We start from the raw sequence: 19953 nt of genomic DNA on the forward strand, positions 1-19953 counted from the left end.
CTTTTAAAGACCTATCAGGATTGTCTGTCAAAATACTATTGAGCTTTCCTTCCTCAGGATTTTGATCAACTTTTCCCTCATCTACACATGCAAAATATAAATGATAGAATATGCAATGCAAATAATAATGAGTAGCAATAATTCTAAATATCTGGGAGTAATTCTGAGGAGTAGCAAGTATCTGAATTACATTTTTTTTCTTTGTCAAAAATGCTGCAGGTTTTACAAAGGGCTTTGGTGCTCCTGTTAACACTTACTGGGCGAACGAATATTATTAAAATAGTTACACTTCCAAGAGTGAGTGATTTCAGACTGTTCCCTTAGAAATGTTGAATGCTTTTTAAGAAACTTGATAGCTCAATAATAGCTTCCCTTTGGGCTGGCGAATGCATTGCATGAAACTCTTCATCCTCTCACAGGCTCTAATGGGCCGTCTCTCTCTGATTTCTCGAATAATTATTTTGCTGCACAAGCATGAGTGTCTAATTTTTTTGATTTGACTCCAATATTACTATTACACAAAGCAGCAATTAGTTTTCAGTTTTCCTCGCTGTGATGTATTTTATTGTATCCTAGATCTAATGAAAATTTTATAATAAAGGATTATATATTATAATAAAAGATTTATAAACCTAGTTTCTCTCTATGGGGAAAAGAACTTACACTGTGTAAAAATAATTCAGCATAGCTCACCATGCCTACCAGTATAGCTTTATCCCATAGATTAGAGTGGAATTAATTTAGCAAATGGAAGATTGAAAGTTTTGCTGTTAATTAATTTATTTTATTCGAAACTTACAAGCATGTATTTAACCTGTCTGATAGTTTCAATATTATTTATCAACTTGCTTATGCGGTACGGACTAAGAATCTACACAAATGTTTGTGTGGAGTCAGCTTCTCATTTGAAGTCACCTTCAGGCAAAATCTGTGCTCTAAAAACCCAATCTGCTATTACTATTCAGAGGCTGTGATTTTTAGATTTAGATTTAGTTTGAGATAAATGGACATGAGATCTTGTGACAGAACATACCATGGGAAGATAAATGCTTCTTTATATGTAACAACATGAATAAGGCTAAACAGCCTTTACCTTTCTTAATAATACCAATATTTAGCCCTTATGTGACAGATAACATCTTCAGGTGCTGAACAACCACTTGCAGTAGCACCCTTGTGAACTGGGTATTATCCGTTTTGCACAAAGGGAACTGAAGTCAAAGGTGACCTGAAAAGAGGGGAAAAACCTGCCTTTGGGCCTGTGTTTATCAGGTGATAGTACCTATGAAAGAGAGCTCTGGGAGGGAGGGAGGGAGTGTATCCTGTGGTCACAGCCATGCGGGAAGGAGGACCTCTGGGTCTTACTCCCACCTCTGTCACTCATTCACTGTGTGACCTCAGGCAAGTTGCTTACGCCAAGATTTTGAAAAGTGACTAATGATTTTCAGTGTTCAACTCAAGACACATTAAAGGAGGCTAATTTTTCAGAAATCGCTGAGGGTCTGAGATGAAAGCCGCTATATAAATGCCCACCCTTATCAATGAGGAGTGGTTTGGGAAATAAGGGAAAAGTGGGAGATTAACTTTGTGACCAAGTTATTTAATGCTGCAGTGTCTACTGTTAACTCTCATCCATAGATGCTTTGGACAGACACTAATTGGGCTGTATTGTTCTTCCTCTGTTTTGAAGGGTCTACAGACAAAGCCCCTAAAGTGTATGGTATTCGGAATGATTCTGTTTTCTTGAACATTCCTGATTTCAAAGTGGAACAGCAACAGGAAGTATCATGGCTCAAAAATATATTACCTCTCACGAAAGGCAAAGGTTCTGTCGTGAAATATTACAAGGATAAGGAAAAGTATGAACAGTTCCCCAATGGAACCCTGAAAATAGACCACCTGGTGGAAGAGGACAGTGGAAATTACAAAGTGACCGTGTACAATGACACGGGAAGTCTGCAAGTGGAGGAGAACTTAATTCTGAGCGTTCAGGGTGAGTCACCTTCCATGTCCCTCCCACCATAGCTGGGTGAGCCCCCTTGTTCCCATTCTCTTCTTCTGCTGAATGGGTCTCCATTCCGTTTCCTTGTGGTCTCTAACTTTGCTGAGTGGGCTCCTTTTCATTGAAGGGTTAGCTCTTCTGCATCTATTCCCTTTCTCTGTTCCTGGGTGGGTTCCTCCTTTTCCTTTCTTTCCAGGTGAGTGTCCCTGTTCCCTTCTTTCCCTCTATTCCTGCTGCTTAGTCCCTCTGCTGTCTGATTTCTTCTCTCTCACATCAGCCATGAAATCTGTCGAGCAAACAAACCTGCACTGGTATCGATGAACAATGGAAGATGTTATCTCAGGTCACACTGAGCCTTTTCTTTTGCCACTCAAAATATCCAGAACCCCTAATGTTTATATATACATTTGGGAGGCTGGGGTCTAACTTGGGGGAAAAAATGGTGGTAGGACCCTTCCAAACTCCTCCCACAAATTAATAACCCACTTGAGACATCAAAATGAGATGCCATTCACGATGGATTGTGGAGATTTTTAAACGGTTTGCACACTCTGCTGGGCTCGGCTCCCCTAACTGGGGTTCAAATATACCCCTGGGCTCCGCTAGGCTCCTTAAGCTTGTGTTCTTCTCCATAAGGCCCACATTTTGGAGCCTAAAAAGACAGCTCAGGAGAGTGCTGGTATGCGTGCTCCTGCCCAGTTCAAGCCCTGATTTCACAACAGACAGTGAAACCTTTCTTAAGCAGCCATTCAAGGAACTGGTACCTTTAGGTGGTTTGACCAGTGTGATGTGGAGCAGAACCGTGCTCGGTACATTTGGAATACTTAGGCAGTCTCCTAAAACAGGAGGCTGCTGAAAAAAGCCTGAGATTTTGCACAAATTTCTGTAACATGAAGATTTTCCTTCGACAGTACTTGGTTCTCATGACTTGCTTTTGAGCCTACCAGCTTGCTTGCATGTTTACATCCTGCATTAATGTTGAACTGCTGCATTTGAAGCCTGACAATTAGTAAATGATTCAGTAACTGGCCCCCTATTTATTTGTAATTAACTGGGTCTCCTGTTCATCTGTTCCATCCCTTATAAGCAGCGCTGGTTTGAATTTTTTTGTATTTAGAAATTCTGACAAAATTTTGAATTTAAAAAAAAGGGGAACTGTTTGGAATTTTGTTTGTTTATTGACCAATTATTACAGCTGATTGGAATTTTCTGAATGTCAAGATTTTGATGACATTTAAAATATTTTAAAGAAAAGAAACACGAGCTGAATTTTAAAAAATTATTATGACATTCATTCCTGATTTTCTACTAACTTGACTTATAAGCTGAAGGAAAAAAATACAGATATCTTTAATGTTTTAAAAGTTTTTCTTTATCGGGATAATTGCTATTTAGATGGAGGTGACCAGTGTCAACTCAGATATCTTTGACAGCATGAATGACAAACTCTCTGGTGGGGAGATCCACCCTCTCAAATTGTGTGTGGACACCTGCTGCCACTGCCCTAGCAAAGCCCTGAAGGGGTGACCACTCTCAAATCAACACCCCTGTGAGCTATTGTTACAGACTGCCTGCTGACTCAGGGAGGTATCAGTATATCTGTTATACTGATGAAGTGGGTTCTAGCCCACGAAAGCTTATGCCCAAATAAATTTGTTAGTCTCTAATGTGCCACAAGGACTCCTCGTTGTTTTTGCTGATCCAGACTTACACGGCCACCATTCTGAAACCTGTTATACTTGGGTCATGTTTTTCAAGGTTTACAGGTTAAGACATTGGATTGGGGTAGAATTTCTAGCTCAGCCACTGGCTTCCTGTGTGACCTTGGTCAAGTGACTTAATCTATCCTGTGCCTCAGTTTCCCAACTGTGAAATGGGGATGTAGCTCTTAGGAGTATTGGGAGGATAAAATCCATTAGTGATGTGAGGTGCAGTGATATGATGGCCATTAGGGTCAGATAGATAACATAATTATTTTTTAAAAGTAAAAGCTTAGTTTTTAGCATCATCGTGTGAATCTAGAAATCAGGACCCTAGGCATCTGTCCATAGTGTCTAGAATGTTTCAAGACTGGATGTCTTTCTGAAATACACCTCTACCCCGATATAACGCTGTCCTTGGGAGCCAAAAAATCTTACCGCGTTATAGGTGAAAATGCATTATATTGAACTTGCTTTGATCCACCAGAGTGCGCAGCCCCGCCCCCCCGGAGCACTGCTTTACCGCGTTCTATCCGAATTTGTGTTATATCAGGTCGCGTTATATCGAGGTAGTGGTGTATGTGCTCGCTCAAACAGAATTTATGGGCTTGATGCAGAAATTACTGGGTGAAATTCTATTTATACAGGAGGTCAGACTAGATGATCACTATGGTCCCTTTTGGCCCTAAAATCGATGAATAGTGTTTATCCAGCCCTGAGCAATTGCTTCAGTGTTAGCAGGACCAGGGCCATACTTTGCACATACACTGTATTCAATAGATGGATTACAGCGTTTGCTCAATAGTTGAAGTGAAGTACTCTGAAAAATGACTGAGTGTAAACTAGCACTGAGGGTTTCCAGGCTTTTTGCAATGACTGATTTGCTCAGTGTAAAAGTAAAAAGTTGCTTCTCTTGCTCTTCCCCCCCCTCCCCGCCCCCGCAACTGATGTGCCTGAAACGTCAACCTGGACTCAGAATCAGGGTGGGCTCTTTCTGGCTCATGTACCATTGCCAGTAATAGAGATTCCTCAAGGGGAGCTCCATTACCAATTCACTGTGCATAATAGGAAACCGAAACCAGCTTATTCATAGCTTCATTGCCTCTGTAGTACTAAGACGATGTCTAGTCTAGTCTATGTTCTTCTACTGTAGTCATCACTGTTGTATCTGAACACGTTCCAGCAGTGCGTTAAGCAATGTGGCGAAGACCTGGGCTATACATTTATACCATCATAGCTATGGCAGACAGGGATGTATTTTTTTTTATTATTATTATTTTTACTGACCTAGCTTTTCCAGTCTTTCTGGTGCCCAACGCTGAATGCAAAGTTGCAGATGCAGTCATGCCAGAGCTGCATAGAAGGAGACTATTGCCTCTTTGCTCTATGACGTAAAGCCTTCGTGTAAGTCCTCCCTGCATAGCATAGCTTCTCTCCCATAGTAACTGCAATGTGTGTTTGCTTACATTGGACTGATGGCCTCCTGTATGGAAGAGAGGAAATACTGTGGTCTCCCTACAGGCCAACCAACCACCTTGGTGTCTGAGAACCTGCGTAGTATCTGAGGTATTTGTGGGTGGAGATAGAACAGCAGTTGATGATTTGCTCTCCTTGGCTCTTCCCCCTGCTCTGAGCTCAGTTTTCCACACACAGATCTAGGCGGGAAGTGTTACATCTTTGAGCAAGGTAATATAGATACAGCTCTGGGTCCTCTCCCTGGTTGCTAATGAGCAGCCATTTCAGCTAGTGCCAACTCTGCTCCGGAAACAGAGAGGGAGGTGGTTAGTGGAGCCTGCAAGTTGACTCCAGGCTCTGTATGGATGGAATAGAGTTCCTGTGTCCATGGACCCCTGAGAGCAGAGTCGTTGGGAGGGTTTGCAGTCTCCCAAGTCTGCAGGATCCCCTAACTCCTCCTACCAGATGGGATGATGCAGCAAAAATCTTGCAGGGGGAAACTGGTAGTTTGCTCCTCCCTTCGGCCATGCCTGAGGGGGTTCTCCATGAACTAGAGCAGTGATCTTCAGACCTCAGTGGTTCAGGAGCCAAATTAGTGATCAACATTACCCAAAAGAGCCACAGTAGTGTGAATTCCTTGTTTCATTTACTATAGTACTGTTCATATTCAAACAGTATGATGGGAAATATTTAGTGTGTGTGTGTTTGTGTATATATAATATAATATGTAGTATTCTCACAGCAAATAAGGTAGTGCAAGTTGATAACTTAATTGGTTAATAACACAGTAAAAGCATCCTGATTGGTTAATAACTTAGATTTGAAATCAGTGTTTTAATATCATGTGCTGCAAAGAGCTGCAGGAGACACATTAAAGAGCCATTTGTGGCTCCTGAGCTGCAGTCTACTGAGGCTCTGTCTATACTGGCACTTAATTAATGTTGTTAAAACTGTTGTGGCTCAAGGGTGTGAACACCCCCCACTCCTCCAATGGCAAACGTTTTAACAACAAAAAGCACTGGTGTGGACAGCGCTTCGTCAGCTGGAGCTGCTCTCCCAGCACTGAAGCTACCACCCCTCATTGGGGGTGGTTTTATTTTGTCGCCTGGAGAGCAGCTACACAGCGCACCGTACAACAGCACGACGGCAGCAGCCGCCGTTGTAAGGTGCGCAGTGTAGACATAGCCTGAGCTAGAGTGATCTGGCCCACTGTGTTTCAAAACAGCATAGGAGAAGGGACTGGGATCCTCTCTCTGTAAATAAACAATGAAATGTTATCTCAAGAAAAAACACTCTACAGATCTGCAGGGAGGGAACAGCGTGGAAAGTGACAATGAGTCATAAAGGTGTTAAACTTTTTATAAAAAAACAAATATGCAGACCAGTGTTGAGATGGCCTTTTCTTTGTTTTTGCCACATCCCATCCCCACTCAGGTCTAATTTGCTGTTCGCTCTCCCCTTTATTTTTTCAGGCATTGCTACTTTCCCACTTTCTCTCTCACTGAATATCTGTGTTTCAGATTAATTTGTCCCACATCCTTTCACAGGATCATTTTGTTATGTTCTGCCCATGCCTCTAAAATCCCTCCAGGTTCCTTTGTATCATTCTGTGGATCTTGCCTGTTCTAACAATGAACTTTTTAAAATTAGAAATCTTCACAGACTGATTGCCTCTTCTATTCTCTTTCAGAAATGGTCACTAAACCAGAAATCAAATGGACGTGTTCACAAAAGTCCATAAAGGTGACATGTGAGGTGAAACAGAAGAACAGACCTGCTTTACGTTTGCTTCAAAATAACAAGACACTCTTCGAAAGACAGCCAACAGATGCAAATGGCATATGGAAGATTGAATATCAACACAAGGCCAAAAACCGTACTGCAAAGTTCCAATGTGAAGTTAAAAATGACGTTAGCATGAAAACTACTGATCAGGAAATCAAATGTTCAGGTACAAAGTCTATATTGCAAAAAGGTTACCTAATCACAGCCCACAAAGAGTTACACATGTGCAGCTGTCTCCAGGGGGCTGATTCTAAAACCAGTGTCAGCCCAATAAAATAACTGAGGGAATTGACATGCAGTAGGTTTTAGGCAGCGCTACACAGCAGGAAGCAAAAAACAAAACCCTTTTTTCCCCCCAGCTGTTCTTCTTCATTATTTCTACAGCACCAACAGTATCCATTGCACTGCACAGATCATTACAACGTCAGGGGTCATTTTAGTTGGGTAGAATAAAATTACCCAAGTTGAAAATTGGTCAGGATGTCCATTAACACCCTACATTTCCCAAGAATGGGCCTGATTCTTCTCTCTCTTAATCCAGATTTACATAGTACACCTATGTGGCTTCATTGACTTCAATGGAATTGCTCTGGATTTACACCAGTGTAAGGCTGTGTCTACATTACAGGTGGTACAGTGGCATAGCTGTAGCGCTGCAGCTGTGCCACTGTAGTGCAATGGTGTAGATGTTTCCTACAGTGACAGACGAGTTTTTCCATCACTATATTTAATCCACCTCTCTGAGAGGCAGTAGTGAGGTTGACAAAAGAATTCTTCCATCGACCTAGACGTGTCTACACTGGAGGTTAGGCCGACTTAACTACAGTGCTCAAGTCACAAAACTTTTCATGACCCCGAGCAACATATTTAGGTCAATCTCGTTTTTAAAAAGTTAGGTTGCCCCAGCTATGTCACTCAGAGGATTTAACCCCCACTGTAGACAGCGCTAGGTTGACAGAAGAATTCTTCCATCGACCTAGCTACCCATGCCGATGGGAGAACCTTTCCCTTCAGCATAGGTAGTGCCCACGCTGAAATGCTACTGCGGTGGTGGAGCTCTGCCGCTGTAGCGTTTCAAGTGTAGACACGCCCCAAGTGACAGGAGAATTAGATGCAAGGAAGTCTTGATCTTTTCCACCCTTTGTATCTAAGAAGTCAGTGGTGCCACATTGGCGGATGGATTCTTTTGATTAAAAACCTGGATGTCATGATTGTGCTATTTAACATGTGCATATAAAGCATGGGCTTCCTTTGCAGTGAGCTTTTGGGAAATTAGCTGTGAAACTTTTAGGAGTTGATCAGCTTAAATGAGCAATCAAGTAGGCTAGGCCTCAGGTGTAGATTTTCTTAAAGGAAAAAGGTTTTATAAAATTTGCTATTCATAGAAATGTTTTCATGAAACTTTAGAGGGGGAAAAAGTCACTGGAAATTTTGTTTGTTTCTTTGTTTGAATTGAAACAGTGTCCTGCAGTGTTGGGGAGGCAAGCCCAGCAGCGCTAGGCTAGTGTGCAGTCAGTGAAACACACCTGAAACTGACCAGTCTTTTCTTTAATTGTCCAACTTGGGTGAAATGCAAGAAGTCAACGAATGAAAAATTAATCAGATCTCCAAAATCCTTTCACTTTTAATAATCTACAGCGTCAATAGAAAAATTGTTTAAAAACTAAATTTTATTACCTATGTGTTATTTTTAGTCTTTTAAAAGTAATATCTGAACAGCTTTGGTGGCTTCCCATCTGCGGTGAAGTCCTGTGGCCTGTGTTATTCAGGAAGTCCGACTAGATGATCACAATGGTCCCTGCTGGCTTTATAGTGTAGGAATCTCCATTTATGCAATTAACTCTCACATGTTCCCTTTGACCTATTAATCTGGGCATCTGGCACCTTCAGACACCAAGCAGTTTAACAGTAACATAAGTAAAATTGACAATCAGGTGGTAGAAACCTACATACTTATTACAACAGGAACAGTGCTGCAGGCTTTACCCCCATAGTTTTACCAGCAGCAGAACTGGGCATTTACAGCTATTACAAAAGAATCATATAATCTAAATGAGAGATCCCAAAGGTTAAATCTATTATTAGATTAGATACTATTTAATATCCGTTGCCCAGTGACTCTGCACGACATGCTGTATAGTATACGGTTGAAGATATGGAGTCAAATTCTCTACAGAATTAACTCCTTTGGCTTCAATGAAGTTACCCAAGCAGAGAATTTGGCCCATTGACCCTACCCCAGTGAGTTTATAATCTAGATCAGTGGTCCCGAACTTTTCAGGGTCACGCCCCCCTCTACCCCAGACGCTGCAGTGAGAAGTGCCACTGAAAACCTGCAAATAAATAAAACCAGTCAGCTTTCAAAGGGCGTGAGGAAAGGATCCTACAGTGTGGGGCTCACTGCAGTGAAAGGGTGATTGATTGTCTGCCCCCTTCAGACCAGTGGCAGGGCCATGGCTCACCCACTTAGCACCAGGCCCAGCCCGATCTGAGCCTGAGAGGTGGCAGCTCTGTCAGTGCCTGGAGCGACGGAAGCGGCAAGAGGCCCTGCCACTGTAGAGCAGAGGCTAGTGAAAGTGGGAGAGAGGTGGTCCAATCACCTGCAGGAGAAGGGGAGGCTGCTCCCAGGCACTTATGGGATAAAGGGCAGGAGGTGGCTTCTCCCCAGCTGCAGTGGGCTCACTCTGGGATGGCCCCAGCAGACAGTGCTGGGCTGTTACTGAACTGGGGTGGAGTGTTGCTGTCAGCAGGAACTGGGGCAGGGGTGCTGCCACAGCGGGTCCAGGCTCATCCACCTTCCTGGAGAGCAGAAGCTGAACGGTGGCGGGGAGGCGTGTGTGAGATGTGGCATGGAACTGTCGTGTCGGTGCAAGACTCACTGCTCTGGTGCATGTTCTCCCAGCAGCAGTTGAGCCAGCTGCCCAGGACAGCCAAGGCGGCTTCTTCTGCAACTGCAGTGGTTTCCTCTTCCGCTACATCCTGCCTAAATGTAGGACCTGATGCTGCCCCAGCACTTGCCTGAGTGCAGCCACCTGCAGTGGGAGGCCAAGTCCTTCCAGCTGCCCGAGATGGCATGCCCTCTGGCACAGAGCCGGAGACAACTGCCCGGAGATGTGCCCTGCACTGCAATGGCTCCCTCTGCACTGACCAGCCCCTGCCCCTGCTCAGTGATCTGAGGGTGGGGGCACTGCCTCAGCCCCATCCCCCACCTCCAGCGACATACACAAAAACCTGTCCTGCCTCCTTATGCAGGAGTAGGGAAGTTCTGTCTCCAAGTCCCCAGACTTGCCCCAGGGACAGGTCATTGACAGGTCATTGACCGTCCACCATAAGTTGGGGCACATCCAATTTCACTCCTAGCTGTACCACCACTTTAGACAGCGTCGTGGCAGCCTGAAACAGCGAGAGGAGTATGAGTGCAGATATAAGAATCAAGAAGCAGTTCTCAAACATAGCCAGGGATAAGCCTGTTAAATTGATAAGCAAGCATGGGGTGGGTGATCCAAAGATGGAGTCACCACAAGGCAGTGTAGAGTTGCTGTTTCTTACTGACACATTCATTTGTGTATATTAAATACTTGGAGCTTATTGCATGAAGTTCATTCTCTCATCACTCAGGGCCAGTCCTCACTGGGTGTAAATTGACAATAATAATAATAATTAATTAATGCTTAGCACCAGGGCCGTCCCTAGCTACTCTGGGGCCCTACGCAGCCCCCCCCCCCCATGGGGGGAGAGGGGTAAGGGGCCCCAGGCCTCTGCAGGGGTGGGGTGGGGGCTGGTCCCAGCATCCATGGGGGGGGGTTTGACTGGGGGGGCAGGGGGAACCACCCCCCAGCACTCACCGGTGGCACGGCTGGTTAGTTTTTCTGTTTCTTCACTATTGTTAATTATTGTGTAGCACTTGTTTTGAGTTTCCGCCAAGGCTAGAAGAGCAAGCTCTGAAATACCACAAGACAAGCTGTTCTCACAGTATTTCCGGCTCCTGAAAAAGTCTGTGTTTTTTGTCAGACTCTGAGCCCTACTTTTGCCCAGTCAAAGCATTTTGAAAGTCCTTAAAAGGCCAGAAGGACACTCAGATCTTTGTGTGTCAATCTAGAACAAGACTTTTGAGGTTTGACACCTATTGTTTCTTAAGTAAAACATTTGGCACTCCTGTGAATTCTGCCTCAAACTTTCCCGAGAACTCCCATCAAACAAAGCACATCATACACACATTTCATAACTCTGTTTCATGAAAAAATTCTCCTTCCCACCAAGTTTTCTGTGACCATAAGCTAGTGGTTTAACTTTGTTTGTGCCTCAATTTCCCCCTTTGTAAAATGGGGATAATAATACTTAACATTATCTCAGAGGGGTGTTATGAGTCTTAATTTATTGTTTGTGAAAATGCTTTGAGATGCTGGGACAAAAGATGCTATATAACTACAAGGTTTTCATATCATCATCGTTATCTATGTCCTAAGCTTCACATGTGTACATCCTCCAGATCACTGGGACCAAATTCCAGACTTTGGAGTTTTATTCTCTCCCTGTGACATCTCCTCCTTCTTCTCTCTGACCTAGGGCCGCTGGACATTATTCTCATCGGGAGCATTGCAGGAGGTGCAGTTGTCTTTGTCATCTTTTTGGCTCTGCTGATTTACTGTATCAGGAAGAAGAGAGCAGAAAGATATGAAGAACAGGGTAAGCACTTGAAACTTTCATGTTGCTGTATGACCACTTAAAATCTCCTAGTTCTTTCCACAAACTGCTCAGAGATAGTGAGAGAGAAAAAACTGAGTTTTGTCACACTGCAATTCTACACTTCAATTGCCAGTTTTAATCTTGGTTTCTGATGGTGGTTTTAAACAAGACAGTGCTATTTTCAAGGGCTATTATTTACCAGTGAGGGGAGGACAGACCGTCCAAAAGCTTGTCTCAGAGAAGCATCCATGATTATTTGAACATCCTTCATCTAGAGATAAGCTTGAGAATCTCACCAACACACTTTCTCATTAACTTCTATGTACGTAAAGGCAATCAACACCACTAATTGCATTTGAAATGTAGGTATGCCTAGAGAGTGATTTGGGGTGCCTCCATTTTTTTGGCTATACAACCTGAGTCACTGTAAAGAGACCAGATTTTCAGAAAGTACAGAGCATAAGAGAGCGGTTTTGTTGTTATTTATTCATCCTCTAAAAATCAGGCCCCGTTAAAGTGTCTCAACTTGGACACCTGAACATAGAGGTATGTAAAAATCACTGGTCATTTTTGAAAATTTAGACTGAGTTTTAGTTTTGGTGGTCACAGAAAAAGAAGAAAAGGTATGTAATGAGAGAAATTGAATTCAAGAATATAACAGAAGTATTGGCTATAAATAATTAACAATGAAATCATCATTACAGGTAAATCACATCATTAGGGTGAACAGGGTTTAACTAGGTCGTACATGCTCATGAGATGTTTTCATGGTGTGATTGGCTTGACCAGCAACAGGGAGGACCATAAATCTCCCAATAGCCTTTCCTTGGAATATATACAGTCTGACTTTGCAGACCTGAGAGGTTTGGACAGTTCCACAACTGAACTTTTGGTTGCTCATCTGAACCAAACCCAAACTCCAGCCCTGTTACACTTGTCTTCACTAGAAAACTAAGACATGTTAGAACATGACCTTGAGGAGTCATGAACATTAAGAACGGCCATACTGGGTCAGACCAATGGTCCATCTAGCCAAATATCCTGTCTTCCGACCGTGGCCAATGCCAGGTGCCCCAGAGAGGATGAACAGAATAGGCAATCATCAAGTGATCAAGGCAATCATCAGAGTCAAACCAATCTGATAGCTTTCTTTGATAGGATAACGAGCCTTGTGGATAAGGGTGAAGCTGTGGATGTGGTATACCTAGACTTTAGTAAGGCATTTGATACAGTCTTGCATGATATTCTTATTGATAAACTAGGCAAATACAATTTAGATGGGGCTACTATAAGGTGGGTGCATAACTGGCTGGATAACCGTACTCCGAGAGTTGTTATTAATGGTTCCCAATCCTGCTGGAAAGGCATAACGAGTGGGGTACCGCAGGGGTCTGTTTTGGGACCAGCTCTGTTCAATATCTTCATCAACGACTTAGATATTGGCATAGAAAGTACCCTTATTAAGTTTGCGGATGATACCAAACTGGGAGGGATTGCAACTGCTTTGGAGGACAGGGTCATAATTCAAAATGATCTGGACAAATTGGAGAAATGGTCTGAGTTAAACAGGATGAAGTTTAACAAAGACAAATGCAAAGTGCTCCACTTAGGAAGGAAAAATCAGTGTCACACATACAGAATGGGAAGAGACTGTCTAGGAAGGAATACGGCAGAAAGGGATCTAGGGGTTATAGTGGACCACAAGCTAAATATGAGTCAACAGTGTGATGCTGTTGCAAAAAAAGCAAACATGATTCTGGGATGTATTAACAGGTGTGTTGTGAGCAAGACACGAGAAGTCATTCTTCCGCTCTACTCTGCTCTGGTTAGGCCTCAGCTGGAGTATTGTGTCCAGTTCTGGGCACCGCATTTTAAAAAAGATGTGGAGAAATTGGAAAGGGTCCAGAGAAGAGCAACAAGAATGATTAAAGGTCTTGAGAACATGACCTATGAAGAAAGGCTGAAAGAATTGGGTTTGTTTAGTTTGGAAAAGAGAAGACTGAGAGGGGACATGATAGCAGTTTTCAGGTATTTAAAAGGGTGTCATAAGGAGGAGGCAGAAAACCTGTTCATCTTAGCCTCTAAGGATAGAACAAGAAGCAATGGGTTTAAACTGCAGCAAGGGAGGTCTAGGTTGGACATTAGGAAAAAGTTCCTAACTGTCAGGGCAGTTAAACACTAGAATAAATTGCCTAGGGAGGTTGTGGAATCTCCATCTCTGGAGATATTTAAGAGTAGGTTAGATAAATGTCTATCAGGGATGGTCTAGACAGTATTTGGTCCTGCCATGCGGGCAGGGGACTGGACTCGATGACCTCTCGAGGTCCCTTCCAGTCCTAGAATCTATAAGTGATCCATCCCCTGTTGCCCACTTCCAGCTTCTGGCAAACAGTTTGTTTTAGTTACCATATTTCATTAACTTTGTGCCCTAGCAGTTAGTGTAGACAGGGACTGTTGTGTTTAACATCTTGCCAGCTGGTCATGGGTAACCTTACTGGAACCAAAGATTTACCTATGATCCATTGACACAATGTTAAAACTGGCTTGTCCCTGTCCTCACTGAGTGTTAAGGTGCATTTAACTCTGTGTTCGTTACCATCAAGGTAACTACGTCCTTTGGAATGGTTCAATAGAAGTTTAGGATCAGTTCAGTCTCTGAGCCAGTGGGTCACTCAGTCCCTAAATCAAATCATACATGGGCACTGGCCTTTCAGAAATGGTAATAGTGGATAAAGTCTACTTCATCTATGTGAAGTACATTTAATATGGTTAAAAGGTACAAGACTGATTGCCCTTGTGCGTGGAGTCCTCTATCTACCTGCAGAACAGTTACAGCACAGACAGAGGCAGGGCAAACGTTTTTTACGCTGCCCCCTACTGATGTGTCTCAACCCTGTATTCAATGGATCACCTCCAAAGATGAGAGAGGAGTTCAGTCTCCTTGGCATATTTCCTCCTGGCTGGTAAGCTGTTGTAGCTGCCCAGCAGAGCAGGCTCCCTGAGATAGGCGGGGATGGAACTGACTGAAATACCCTATGAGCACCGTGACCCTACCAGCCAACAGACGGGCCATGGGGTAGTCTGGGAGTAGATGGCAAATCCAGGTTTTATTATTTCATTGAAATAAACAGGGTTCCCAACGCCAGACCACTTAAACTATGCAAGCATTTGACTGTTTGCCAGTGTCCAAGTCTCTCTTTCCCTAGGTAGTAGCTGTTCACCATAAATAACAATGTCACATTCCTTTTTGACTAATTTTTTCTTATTGCCATTCTGTTTATTTCCAAAATCTCCAGATAACTAAAAGGCACTAGCTTCTGCGTGATACCTCTGCTAACACTGACCCCCAGCGCAGTGAAAGCCTTGGACCCCATTAGAGGAACAGGGCCTAGGAAAGATCTCAGCAGCTTCTTTAACTAAGGCCTTGGCTACACTTACCGGCAAGTTCGACGGCTGGAAATCGAACTTCTGGGTTCGACTTATCGCGTCTAGTCTGGACGCGATAAGTCGAACCCGGAAGTGCTCGCCGTCGACTGCGGTACTCCAGCTCGCCGAGAGGAGTACCGCGGAGTCGACGGGGGAGCCTGCCTGCCGAGTGTGGACCAAGGTAAGTTTGAACTAATTCGAAATAAGGTACTTCGAACTTCAGCTACGTTATTCACGTAGCTGAAGTTGCGTACTTTAGTTCGAATTAGGGGGGGTAGTGTAGACCAAGCCTAAGAGAGGCACAGGCTGCCCTGCAGACTCCTTCTGTTACCAGCCAGGATTATCTTCTGTTTGTTTGTACTGGTGACATGACTCATGCCGAGTCATTAACTAATTACTTGGCGGTTTTGTAATTGCAGATGAAGAGACACCGATACACATTCGACAATCGAGCGACGAATCGAAATATCGGGAGCTTCCTAAACCTCCAGTTCACGCTCCCCAGAAGCAGCCACGCCAGCAGCAGAGACCCCCTCCACAGTCTCAAACTCAGTACCAGGCAGGGCCTCCCCGGCCCAGGCCACGCACTCAGCAGAAATCTCCAAGCCACATGAAAGAGAGACCTTAAGCATCTGTCCTGGAGGAACAGAACCTGTCTCACTACTTGCTCTGGTGGGACTCGCCACAAAAATAACCTTGCAAATAGCCAGCAATCCCCCAGATTGGCCGCTTTTGTTGTGGAAGATCACTGTCTATACTGAATGGCTGATGAAAAGGCTCCACGATGGAGACTTGAGGTGATCACAGGTCACTACCTTGGCCATTTTCTTCAAGTGACTCCATGCTAATGTGGGACATTTAGTCCTGAAATCTGCTTCCTTTTTGTTTCATTTGGTTGTACCTCTCCTTGCCAACTTCTGGTCTAATTTTTTGGGGGGGGGGCACAGGGAGGGAGGACGGGCCTAAGACTCTATTGAGATGACTTTCATCACGTGTATCTCTTTCTCCCTTTACCTGCACTCCCATCCAAACACCCCTCTAGCTGTTGCAGCCAGTCATTTGATCACATGGAGAGGAAAATAGTTGTGTTAATTGTAATGAAGGCCTGACATATTGGAGTGCTGGCAAGAAACTGCAACTTTATTTCTTGGCTACAGTGACATGCCCTGGTTCAGGGTTCCAAGGCAGATGTACTTGTCACGTGACAGGAGCCAGTATCCATTGGTGTGTGAGATTCCTGCACAGTAATACGTACTACCAACCAAAACCAAGTAGTCTAATTAATAACTACTTTCTCTGAACCTTGTTGGCTCTCTCATCCCATGGCCACTTTGTGCTCTCAAAAGAGGCCCAGGTGTGGTGGCCAGCGCAGCTATTACAGTTGGTGTGCCACCTGGAGCCAGTCACGTGTACCAGAGAGGAGGAATTCACCCTCTTGCTTTTTCTATGATACTATTTGCTTCCAGGAAAGTCTGGAAATGCTGCAGTGCTGTCTTCTGCCCCTCTCCCACGGAGGGATTTAGGAGGCCTCGTTTGCTCCATTTCTGTGAAGGACTTGGTTTAGGGCAACACCACGTAATCCATCTGACACCTGCATCAGCATTCTGAAAGCAAATAGCCTTGTATTGACACAGGCCAGGGGACCCAGCGGTTCCAGTAATTCTTTCTTTGACAAAGGAGGACATGCTCGGCTGGTCTGCAGTCAGCACCACATGTCTCTGGGACACTGGGTGTAGTGCAGGGGTTCTCAAACTGGGGGTCGGGACCCCTCAGAGGGTCGCAAGGTTATTACATGGGGGATCACGAGCTGTCAGCCTTCACCCCAAACACCGCTTTGCCTCCAGCATTTATAACGGTGTTACATTAAAAACACATTTTTATATATTTATAAGGGGAGGGTTGCACTCAGAGGCTTGCTATGTGAAAGGGGTCACCAGTACAAAAGTTTGAGAACCCCTGGTGTACTAGGAAAGACATAGGCAACAAATGGGGGGGGCATGCAGGGGCAAGTGCCCCGCCACCCACCCCGCAGATTTCTGCTTGGACTGCAGGGAGGAGGGAGAAAGGCTTTGTCCTCCTCCTGATGGGCCTGCCCCCCCGGCATGCTCCGCCTCTGTCCCTGGCAGCCGGGACTGGGTGGGGAGGGAAGGGGAGGAGACCAGTCACTTCTCACACCGACTGCTCCGGGTCACTGCTCTGTGCAGCACAGCCACTGCCGGAGAGAGAGAGCCTGGCTGGGGAGGTGGTGGTGGCAGCCTATTCCCCACCTGGGCCCAGCAGACAGGGACAGGGGCCAAGCGAGACAGAGTTCCCTCTTTCCTCCCCCTCTCCCCCGCCCCCCCGCCCAGGGCACATTTCCGGCTTGCTCGGCCCCTGTCCACGGTAGCCAGGCCCAGGCGGGGAGCGAGCTGCTGCCGCGGTCACCTCTCCAGCCGGGCTCTCTCTCCGGCAGCTGCCCTGCCACACAGAACAGCGACCCGCAAAGTGGCTCTGTCCCGCTCCCCAGGGAGAGTGGCCAAATGTGCCATGGGGAGGTGCAGCAGGAGAAGGGCAGAGCCCACCCACCCCCAGCTAACTCTGGTGGGGAAGGGAGAGCATGGCGACTGCAGGCTGGGCGCAGGGCCGGGGGGTCGCTGGGCAGAGGAGACATGTGGGGCTGTCATGTTTCCTCCCCTTTAGATTATGGCCCCCCAGCATCAGGAGGCACGAGCTGTCCGTGCCTCTCACCTTTGGCGAGTCTCATGACTTCTCTGATTCGCAGGTTGATCAGCTGGGTCAGCAGAGGCCCCATGTTTCTATTTTATTCACTGTATTGTCTGGCTAGTTAAAGCAGCTCCTCTGGTGCTGATGACAGCACACTGAGCAAGGGGCAGGGACGGAGACGTGAGAGCCATTCTCAATAGCACTGGCTGGAGCTTGCTACTGGTGCCACGTAAGGTAGATGAATGTATGGTAGTTCTTTCAGGCTCCGAGTCTCCAATGTATTTCTGTGGCGTTAAAAGGTGTATCCTTATTTCTCTCCACAAATGTGCTCATTTATGACCTGCCAGGTGCAGGGAAGAGACATGTGGGGAAGGAGGCCCCTGCATGTCCCACCAAGGGGCCAGTTGTTGTACTTTGCTTTTTCCTCAGAAGCTAGTCCATCTGGATGGAAATATTACTCATGCCAGGCCCAGCTTTCTGCAGTGTGTGCTAATGGTTTGACTAATTTAAGGTTTATTTTTTTAAATGGCTTGTACTCTATTTTGTATATGAGATATCAGCCTAGTACTGCATAAATAAAGATTAGAGAGTGGATGATGGGGCTTTAGCTTGTGCTGCTCCTGGCGTTTGGCTATCTGGATTTCACATACTTATCAATAGGCGGCAAAAGAAGATGTGTGAGCCCCAGTGGCCACAGCACAGAATGACACTGTCATGCTCAACTCTATGCCCCCTTGGGTATCCACGGCCAGCAGGGACAGCGTGGGGGTACTCTGTGTCCAACCCAGCTCCCCATTGTGGGCCCAGCCTGTGTCCTGAGGGGGCATACTGTTCCTGTCCTGGAGCTCAAGAGGTTTAGCTATGCCCGTTCCTGTCCACCAGAGTAAATGAAAGGTCCATGTTGCATTCATCCTTGATCGCCATTTATCACGTGATGTCAGTGGGGGAGATCTTGAATGGGGAGAACTGGGCCACAAGGTGGGTGAAAGGTTCATTCTGTGCCCATCCTACATCCCCAGTGATTGGGGAAGGGGGGGACCCTCTGTGCCCATCCCTGATGCCTAGTGCAATTTTGGGGTCAAAATGACAAGTAGCTGTAGCATTTGCTTTATGAGCATGTTATCCCTCAATCTCCCCTCTCCTGTCACTTCTCTCTCAGGGTGATTGCAAAAAAATCAAGGTAATTGCAAGGTGAGGTTTGAGTTGGCTCCAGTGGCTGGTGAAGGCTGTCCACTGCCATGGGGAGAGACCCCACTAACATACTTACTGCCTGGGAAGATGGGACCTGGGAGTGCCATAGAAGTGCCCTGTGTATACAAAATGTTAGTGCTGTGCTCGACCATGAGGAAGAGCCTGCTTCAAGTCCAATCTGACTCTCTCGCTCCCTGGGTTGCATGATGCTAAGTGTGCAAGCAAAACCACCCCAGTGGCTCTCAGTGCTCGGTCGTGCAGGAGAGCTGAGTCTGATACCCTGGTCTCTTGGTACAGGGGCTAGGAGTGCTGTTGGGTTTGGCCAACTATCCTACCAGCAGTGAGTTCTTCATGCTGCCACATGGGAGATCTGTGCTTGATTGCAGTGTCCTCTCCTGAGCTGCTGAGGGCTGGGGCTCAACCTCTGGGTGAAGTACGTTTCCCAATTAAGTTAGCAAGTTGTGATGCAGTTGGTTTTTCTAAAACAGCAGTCTACGGGGCCTCTGTTCTCACCCCAGCCTCCGAGTGCTGCCTGTCACCAGCGGCAAAGGCAGAGAACTACAAACTAGCTCACACTTGGCAGGAAGCACAGAACCACAGGCTGCATGCGCACCAGAGGTTTCCTGTAAATTGCTGCACATCAAGTCTCCTAGGCATAGGGCAAGATGCAGCCCTGGCCTGACACTCCTCGCTGACTGGAAAATCCATACAGCTTCATAACACGGAGCACTAAAAAATGGGGGCAAAGGGGGAAGCAGGGGGGCTAGATCCATCACTACGCTGGTGCCAGCATAGGGGTTTGATGCATCTCCTGCAAAGGTGCTGTGGTGCAAGGCTGTATAGGGCCCAATGCACTGGACAGGGAGAGAGTGGAGTCACTGGAGGGGAGGATAAAGGGCTCATCCTTTGTCCCTCGGTGTAATCCACTGAAGATGTTCGAAGAGTTTAACAGGTTTCTGCCTTAGTGCCTTTCATTCCAAAGCCTCACACTTACTATGGGCTCCA

At 45.6% G+C, this 19953-nt stretch overlaps 1 protein-coding gene across 3 annotated transcripts in view; it reads left to right on the forward strand.

The window, feature by feature from the left end:
• LOC101954165 (T-cell surface antigen CD2-like) overlaps positions 1–18351 on the forward strand; it is a 42783-nt gene extending 24432 nt beyond the window's left edge. For all 3 annotated transcript variants that reach the window (XM_065575191.1, XM_065575190.1, XM_005313341.5), the window contains 4 exons: positions 1691–1993; positions 6848–7108; positions 11509–11628; positions 15474–18351. In XM_065575191.1, the coding sequence (XP_065431263.1) occupies positions 1691–1993; positions 6848–7108; positions 11509–11628; positions 15474–15682 (893 nt within the window). In that variant the 3' untranslated portion in view covers positions 15683–18351. The remainder of the gene's footprint in view (positions 1–1690; positions 1994–6847; positions 7109–11508; positions 11629–15473) is intronic.
• The last annotated feature ends 1602 nt before the right edge of the window (positions 18352–19953 follow it).

Source organism: Chrysemys picta, chromosome 1 (assembly GCF_011386835.1).
Source record: "Chrysemys picta bellii isolate R12L10 chromosome 1, ASM1138683v2, whole genome shotgun sequence".
NCBI classification, from domain to species: Eukaryota; Metazoa; Chordata; order Testudines; family Emydidae; genus Chrysemys; species Chrysemys picta.